General features: G+C 28.5%; 1 protein-coding gene across 3 annotated transcripts in view; it reads left to right on the top strand.

Moving 5' to 3' along the window:
- Positions 1–549: 549 nt before the first annotated feature.
- The window catches only part of LOC105452860 (short-chain dehydrogenase/reductase family 16C member 6-like), a 15,676-nt gene continuing 6,425 nt past the window's right edge, over positions 550–9,800 (top strand). The window contains exons 1-2 of one of the 3 annotated variants that reach the window (XM_011694369.1): positions 550–694; positions 4,226–4,401. In XM_011694369.1, the coding sequence (XP_011692671.1) occupies positions 4,394–4,401 (8 nt within the window). In that variant the 5' untranslated portion in view covers positions 550–694; positions 4,226–4,393. Of the gene's footprint in view, positions 695–4,225; positions 4,402–5,130; positions 5,358–9,800 lie in introns of those variants that run through there. The other 2 variants (XM_011694370.1, XM_011694368.1) reach the window with 2 other exon arrangements.

Raw genomic sequence — 9,800 nt, 5'->3', positions numbered from 1 at the left:
TTATAGGTTTCTAATTTATATTTAATATACGTAATATATACTTTATAGATAACTAATATTTTGCAAATGCAAACCACGATCTACTATCTTTAGTCTAAAAGCAATATAACACCAATCGTGGTCCGCATTTGCAAAATATTAATACGTTTTGAAACCTATAAAAAAGAAAGTGTCGCAACCTTTTAGTGAGCGAGTGTACATCCAGCTTGACTCAACAGCTCCTTTATTGTACTAATTTAAACAAAATTATATAATTTTATTTTTAAAAGTCGAGAAAATCTTCGTATCTTTTTAACACTTTTACCTAGAAAAAAAGTAACTCAACCAAAATACGTCCCTCTCAAAATCGTGTTACTTTTATTTAAAACATTTTTTTGTATCATCAATAATTTCAAAGAAAATTAATTACGTTATTTAAAACAAGACACCTTGTATAAGCACAGTGATTAAAAGTGCTTAATCACTGTTATTTGTCCAAGAAGTGTAAAATCATTCTGTAATCACAAGACGAATATAGCTTATCAAGTAGACCTATGACTCGTTGCCGATTAAAATGTCAGTATCTAAAAGGTAGACTCTGCGACGTGTCGCTCAACGTTTCATGTAATTACAATTTCATGCAACGTTATTATTTTATGTTATTTAAAAAATTGCCATAACAGACATCACGACATATCTTCATTGAGCCAAACATGTGAGTACTTATCGCTGGCGCTAAAAAATATATACAACAGAGAAGGTCAGTTTGATAATAACGAATATCTAAGCATATCAATACTTAAATGTATAACATATTATACTAAAATTAATATATTATAGAATCGAATAAATTAATCAAAATTTGTATCAATGTGAATAATTAACATGATTTTAATCATATTTTTAAACAGTTTTTCAATTGTCAAATCAATCAATATACTTTTTTGACTTTAAAATAAATTATTATTCGTTTGTATAACAAGTACATACATCTTGAATTTGAAGTATTTGATACTATTTACTGATAATATTACGTTTATTAATAAATTTCAAGTTCATATATATCAATTTTAACACACATGTATAATTTACATAAATACATGTTAATCGTTCAAAACAAATATTAGTTTTAACGAGATATAAATTGCATGCAAAAATGTCTAAAGCTAATTTTATATGATAATTCCTTTAATTAATTACATAATACTGTAAATTAACTTACACATACGTATATTCAATAAAATACTCGATCATTGATTGTAATTTAATTAAACGATCTCAAAATTTGAAGATTTGAAAGATTTAAATCCTATTATTTAGTAATTTAACTTTGATAATTAAACTCATATCAAAATATGTAAACGAATAAATAATATTCTATATCGAAATGTCAGGCTAAATCCTCATCGTAAAATTATCGAAATTGAAATTTAACAAAAATTAAAATTAATTTTTTCACCGACATATTTTTAAATTATTAACTTACCTGTCGACTTTTAACATATATAAGCCACTATTTTTTATTCCGTGGTGACGCGACTATACTATAAGAAAGAAAGTGTTTTATTGGTCAATTTTGTCTGCATCATATTATCTTTTTAAGAATACTTTTTAAGTACGTCAATATTTTTCGTTCCAAATAACGCGAACGACCTTAGAAAATCTCAAATTTTTTTTTATTGATCACTTTCGCATGAAGAAAGAGCCTCTTAATTTATGCCAAATTCGTAAAATGTTTAAACAGTGAAACTCGTACTGTGAAATAGTCGTCCAGGAATAGGTTTGAATAAATTATTTTTATTGAAATATATTAACTTCAAGGAGACTATATTAACTTTCAGGGAGACTTTCGACCTTTTGGATGGGGAATACCTCATCCGAAGAGGGAGAGAGAGTGTGGTTTTAAAAATACACAAATATTTAAATATTTTATCTCTTTTGTTATATGTGCGGAATATATTTTCTACATATATGTGTATAGCGTGCAGCCTAGTCAAACACGTTATATTGTGACGTACTCGGGACATCTTAATGCTTCCATGCTTTATTTAATTTCATTTTATTTATTTATATTTTATATTATAACAGATATTTATATGTCTCTTCGGCGATATTGACTCTCACAAGTTCACTGTAATTTGCACGTTACACACGTCATACTAAGGCCTGTCACTTTATCAAGACTTTAACAGCATTTTATTGTAAGTGATTTTAATTTCCAAGTTCTAATTTTAGTATATTTGCCGTCCGTATTAATTTTATTAAAAAATTTTAATCTGTTTGACTTCGCTACTTAAATGTTTTTCCAAACACTTAAAAAGCGACGACGGTTTTAATTTTAGATAACTGATAATTGACTACGCCTCATTCTTTGCAACACTAATTAGTATAACTGAAATATGTATAAAGTAATGTTTTTTTACGTTTATATTCGTTATACTGAGGAGGGCTTAAACAGGAGTCGAAACGTTTATTGTCTTATCTAATATATAGGTATGCATTTTTAACACACGTTCATCCTGTGTCGACTTACATTGGCTTTATTTCTATTTATTTGATTTATTTCTTTTAAGCCTGAATTTTTATCAAATATTGCTTGATTTTGGCAAATTACTCAAAATTTCTTAAAAATTAAAATATTTTTTTTAAATACCCCGAATTCTAGGTGTGGAAAACTAATTTATACTATTTCCATAAGCAAGCCTCCGCCCTTGAACTTTAAAATCATTACAACAGAACTTTTACGAAGTTCTAAGATATTTTATCTTATTTCCTCTTGATAAAAATTAATACTTATCATCACGTCCATGATGACTTTTGATCCGCACTTGAGAAACGTAATATTGTAAATATTAACTTTAGCTTACTATGAAGCATATGTTTAAATTATTAGAATGCAAGGTTAAAGAATCTATAATATTACAGGAACTTGAAAAAAATTATCTTATTGAAGTAACAAAAAACTCTACTTCTTGACATTGACATCCTTAATGAACATCTGAATAAACTTGTAGATAATAAGACAGAATTTTTCATTACTCGCATATGTAGCAAGCGTGTTACTTTAATCGTTATATTTAACTCCAATTTTTCAGAGTTAAATATTTCACAGTGAGTTGTAAAGTTTTAGATTTAAGCGAATCAATATAGAAATAATACTTGATGACTTTCATTTATTTTAAATTTATGTTTACGAGGATTCATTTATCATAAGTTGCTTCTGTGCAAAAACACATTATTGATCGCTACTTTAAGAAGTCATTATTGGTCGCTATTTTAAGAAGAAGTCTCAAAGATCAAAAAGATTAGAAAAATATCAGGTCAAAGTAAATTTATGTGTTTATGCATGAGACGCATAACAGTTTTTTTTTCTGGTCACAAAGGTGCGTTCTAACGTTCTCCGAGTAAATACTGCTTAATTTATCTTCATTAATAATAATCATCAATAATAATCATTCATTAATAATAATCATACAAGGATCTCTTATTATAAAATATTATCGATAACTTGAAAACATTGCAAACATTTTTTGCATAATCAATAAATGCTTTACTCTGCATCACAGCACCACAAAAAACGTATGCAATTAAAAATGTAATTAAGTTAAAATAAAAAGGATAAAATTATAATTGTTTAGTTATTTTCAAAGATTAATTAACACGAACAATACAAGTCAAATATCGGTGAGAACAACATATGACAATATATAATAAAAATATGATATCTAATCGGTACGTATTCCGAAATTTCCTTAACCAGTATTTGCGTGTTCAGAGTACTCAATTAATAAAATTGAAATTAATTGTTTGCTTAAAATTAATTGAACACTTTTTTTATTTTAAAGCTAAAAATCCAAGAAATAAGATTATGTAAAGTAATGAAAAACAAGTAAATAAACAATTTTTCACAATGCTATCTGGAGATTTGTCGCGTAATTAAAAAAATGTCCGGATTCGCGAATAGGCTTAATTATATAGTAATTTTTATAATATAACAATAATATTGAAAACAACAAAACAATAAACATTTCTACTAAACTAAAGACTTTATATATTAATTCTAATTTCATAGTTTATCGCATCAATAAATCTACTTTAAGATAACCAATATTTGTATTGTTATAAAAAATAAAAATGGTCGAATATGGAAATGTACTTTTTTATAAGGACGTCTGTAGTCCTTGACTTAAAATTTGAGACGTGTTGTAGAACGTCTTACAAGAGAGAGGGAATCTCATTCTTCCAGACAGACTGATTAGTGGGGGTCCAGACCCGGTCGTATCACGGACCAAAGTGAGACTGAGAAGAACGCTCTCGCACGCTACAGTTAGCTCAGCGAAAATCTTCAAGGACCGCGCGAATGCGACGTCTCGTAATTTTTGTATGACGAAAGGATGCAGTCAAGACGATCTCAATGAAAGTGTATGCATGAGTGCATTTAAAGTTTAAAAGTTCAACGAAAAAATTTTTCCGGATACACAATTATGACTCAATATAAAAAAAATTTACTAAAAACTCTTTGCGATAAATTGAAAAAAGAGGCTTCTTTATTCATTCGCGTTCTACGGCATTTACGACAAACAGAAGTTGTTATTTAAAGACAAATTTGTATCTGTTGTCGCAGAGAGAAGGTTGGATATGTAATCATTTTAATTATTAGTTGAAGAAGATATGAAGTCTTGGCCATATTAGACACATCTTATTAACTATTATTTAACGTTTTATCAACATTTATTATTTTCCCCTCGCCTTTTTCTCTCTCTCTCTCTCTCTTTCTCGAAGAGACAAAAGAGAAATTTTTCCTGTCTTCTTACTCAATCTCATTTAGAGAACAAGACGGATTACATTGTTCGCGTGAATTTGCGGGGAAATCGCGCGTGACTATCTCGACGGTCGCAGTGTTTCAGGCAACATTCGAGACACGAAAGGATACTCTGAAATACTGTCACGACTTCGGTTTCTCTCCACTCTTACGCATGCTACGCTATACCGACTATATAATAATTCTCCTTGGAGACTCTAGGCTGCTCTAGCTCTACACGGCAGTACACTGGCGGAAGTACGTACGGACGCAAACCGAACGGCCACCCACCCAGAGACGGTTCGCTTTAATAGCCATTTCTACCACACACTGATAAGCGACCGCGGTCGTCTTATAGTCAAACACTGGTAGCCAGACACACGCTCGCCAGCCGGCCAGCTATTGTAGTAGTAACGGAAAATTCGTGTTGCATGGTAGCGGTTCAGAGAAGCTCTATAGCCGCGACGTGGTTTAGTCGCGGTCCGTACGCGAGCGGCGACGGTTCGCAACTCAAACATCGAAATTTACTCGCGCCGGTGCATTGTTTTAATTTTAAGAGAGGTTCTCGCCAACAAGAGTAAGTAATCAAATGGCATAATTTTTTTAACTTTCTCCTTCACGATAAACAATGATACTTTGTTCAAATATACAAAAATTCGAAATCTATTTTCGAAAGTCAGCTTTTCTTTCTCTGTACCTTTGTACGTAAAATTGTAGAAAAATATATGAAAGAAGAAATTAATTTTATACTTTCTGTTTGATTTTAAATTTGCCACTCATGCTGATACTTTAGCACTCTTATCGTGTTATTTTTCTTTTTTTATAATAGCCAGTCATATCCATATCTTTAATAAATCTGATGTAGACGGATTACAAGAATTAACTTATCTTGTTGTTTTTAATATTAAATATCTTGACATGTATTTAAGAAGTTAAGAATACTAATCTAAAGTGTTGCAAAATAAGACGTTTTCCATCTCCAAACTTTTCTTTTAATAACTGATTGTAAGTATAATATACATCGTACACATAAATTGAATTTTTATCAAGGCAAACATAATTTAAAAGAGAATAATAAGTATGCTTTTGTTATTCATTTAAGAAGTCCTCGAGCAGTAAAAGTCTTCTCTTTAAGTCTTTTTTATCTTTAATTCTCAATGCTCAAAGACTTCAGAACACTAATACGTAAAACAAAATGAAATTTTTGCAACTGTCAAAAAATAACTTTATATTTTTGAAAGACGTTTAAGAAATTGCATATCTTATAAAAAACACTTTATTTCAGTATTTCTTTGTTTTATTCTGAAAATATCATATGATCATATATCGATTTGCGTTGTAATATATTGATTATGTAATTAGAAAAAGAAAACCTTACATTATATAATTACATACACATTTTATAAAATTAGTTTAAACTTTTAAGTACCGACTAAAAACATTTTATGAATATTAATAAAACTATTAATATTCCGAGTTTTTTATAATATATATTAATAATAAAACATTTTTTTTTATGTTTAATCATATGCAAAATTTTTATTTTTAATCTTCAGAAACTTAATTATATTCCTAAAATTTAGTCATTCAAATAGATAAGCAAAACAATTCGGTTAGAAAAAACAGTTTGCTTTTTAAACGTAAAGAGATATGGCGAGAGAGAGAGAGAGAGAGAGAGAGAGAGAGAGAGAGAGAGAGAGGTTAACTAAAAGAAGGTAGACTCTTCTTATTAAAAGTAGAAAGAGATAGAGAGAAACGGTATGTTTCTGCTTCCAAATAATAGCTCTTAAATAATTTAAGCAGCTCGTAGCATTTGTGAAACAACGAATTAAAATTATGAGACTAGTAAAAAGATATTTTTCGATTTATTGCTGTTCCTATCAAAATCAAAATCCAAAATGCAGCAACATTTATTTATTAAAATATGTTCGATAAATGTGTTTTTAAATATATTCATTATACAGTTAGATAAAAATACCACCAGACTAATCATCTTTCAAAAATCTACAAAAACTAGTTCTCTTAACTTTTTATACAATAAATATAAATTTGGTTGTTAAATTGCTTCATCAATTTTAAGAAATTTGCAATTAAAATTGCAAAAAAGAGCAATTTTTATTTATTTTATAATATTATTAAACTACGATGTGTGACGTACTGCGCTTTTATTCCAATCAAAATTAAATATGTATATTGTCTTTCCAGCCTTCAAAAGGAATTTCTTGTGTTGGCTATGGTTAATAAATTATTTATGATTAAATAGAGTTTATTGCGAAAATGCTGTGAATTAGATCATTAACGATTTACCAAATAGGTTTCAATTTTATTTAATCTTAATATGATTTTTAAATTACTGAACACAAATCTGATGTTAAAATTGACAAAATAATATTCGTCTCTTTTTGTCGAACTGTGTTATTTGAGGAATTCCTAAGAGGAAATTCAAATAACTTGACAAATTCTTTTTTTGCATAATACTAAGATATATCATATACCAATCACATTCATTGACATTATAAAAAATGCACGTTTAATATTGAAATAACTCAATAAGGGGGAATATATAAAGCGGAGAACGAATGTGTTTATACATTTATGAAAAAAGACAGAGAATCTATGAGTGTATCAATTGGTACAAAAATAAATATAATGAATGAAATTATCGTGTATTACGTTCATACAAAGTGATTTATAAAGTAGATGCGTACTCGTGTATGTTGTCATTCCTCGCGGTTCGCTACGTAGTAATGAATTGTCTTTGCAATGATTGATAAAACATTATCGTTACTTACGACAAACAAGATACGATATAAATAGCTTTCTTGTAAGAAAAGCGCAATTTGTATCTTTTGAAAAAGTATTACCCAGTGAGAAATGACCACCAATTAGACGTCAATGTTGAATTGGAAAACAAGAAACTTACGTATATGTTAATTTGTTGTAAAATTAATTGATTATAACAAAAAATCTATGATAATTTCTAATATATTAACTTCTTCAATCCTCTGTATTTTTATATGCTTACGAATATATTTCCCAAATTTAATATGACGGAAATTAATGAGACACACAACAACAAAAATAGGCACATAAGAAACGCTCAATTTGATAGGCAGGAGATATTCTTGTCTAATCTTGCTAATTAAAAAACACGTCCAAAAGATTATAATTTTGACATCACTTCAAACGTGTCGCGCCATCATATGACCTTGCATTTTAAAACGTTCGCGATTGTATGATTAATGTTTGTTCTTTTTGATGTTTCCGCAGTCGGCTTGAAAGGACGTGATTTCGACAAAATTGCTTATCTAAACTTGACCTTAATTGAAATATACACTTTGATAATTACATACGTAAAGAAGTAATTTAAATCATCGAAGCAAAAGTTCCATTTTATTACTTCTTTAGCAAATTAAAGAAATTTTGAAATAAATAAATGAATAAATATATGTATATACATATATGTGTATACATATATATATACCTATATATATATATATATATATATATATATATATATCTAAAATAATTTTGCGGTTATGAAAGTTTTGCACATATATGTGATATATTTATATTTATATGTTATGCAAATTTATCAAAATTAATTATGAATTATAAATATTTATAATTGGAAAAACTTCGGAAAAAAGTTGATCATAAAAGTCGATCGTAAAATTGACTTATATAAAATTAACTTATGCTTACAATTGTCAATGCAACTGAAGAAGAATGATCTCATTCGTATCGTGCGCTTTCGTCTATCACGCACAACGTGTCACGTAATCAGTATTACTTGTCATATACACTGCAGTAACCCAATTCTAAACAGAAGGCCGAATGTACACAATTTACATATGGAGAATGCAATAGGAAGTATTAATTAATTGTCTTTTTGCATGATATAATAATACTTTGATTACTCTTATAAAATTCAAAATTATTTTAGATAATTTTAATATCTCTACAATGAGGAGCATAAGTTAATTTTAAGATCTCCGCAATGTTTTCTCAAAAATTTCAAGAATTGACATTGCTTGATCCATAGTAATATGATCTCTGCTCGTAAGAAATTCGCTGGGAGAAAAAAATACTTACATAATTTACACAAACAGTTTTCGCGTTATCTTTGAATTGCAGCGTCATGTTTACGTATTTCGCGTGAATTACTGTAAAAACGTATGACTATTTTAAAATAGCAGAATAAATAATTCTATAGTTTTTAGTAGAAGTAACGCTCAAATAGGCACAATCACAAAATAATGATACGTTAAAATCCTATTCATGTGGCACATGACGCATAATACGCAATTTGTTACTGTAGTTAACACAGTTTATCATAGAGAGCAACAAGTATTACATAACACAAAGATGTATGATATTTTAGATTGTTGAGATTATGTTGCTTGAATGCTACAAATCCAAGTATCGCAAATGTGTGCAAGCAAATTGAACATTATTTAAAGGTATATTTTGCGTCTTTTTTATAGAAAATAAGAAAGATATTTAATAACAAAATTGAAGGATAAAAAATAAAATTGAAACAAAAAAATTAAATATATATATGACTATATTATTATTTCTTCCTAAGAAATAAAACAAAATATTCTTTATACTCAATGTGTATATATATGTATATATACACTGGTCCAAAAAATTAAAGGATCACCTGTTCTAGCCTCCAAAAATAGACAAAACTCAAGAGAGTGTAACTTCGTCAAAAATGATCGTATCGAGATGATCAAAAAAGCATTTTACAGCTTGAAATCTCTACTTTCCAAATCGGTACTTGAGAAAACGATCCTACTGATGTTTCATGGAATTACACGGATAGAAAGGGAGACCCGACGAATCTCAAAATTTTTTACGAACTTTGACAAGTTCCACGGCGCGAATAAAAATTCGCATGCAAATGCAGTTTACAGCTTTCGAAAGAGTGAATCTTTACCTTTAATTTGCTTTTTTTTTAGCGTTGTACGATTTTTTTTCACCGAGTTATTCAACATTAAAGCAAAAATGGTCC

This window comes from Wasmannia auropunctata, unplaced genomic scaffold (assembly GCF_000956235.1).
Source record: "Wasmannia auropunctata unplaced genomic scaffold, wasmannia.A_1.0 LD336026.1, whole genome shotgun sequence".
NCBI classification, from domain to species: Eukaryota; Metazoa; Arthropoda; class Insecta; order Hymenoptera; family Formicidae; genus Wasmannia; species Wasmannia auropunctata.
This window is presented reverse-complemented; position numbering and strand designations above follow the sequence as displayed.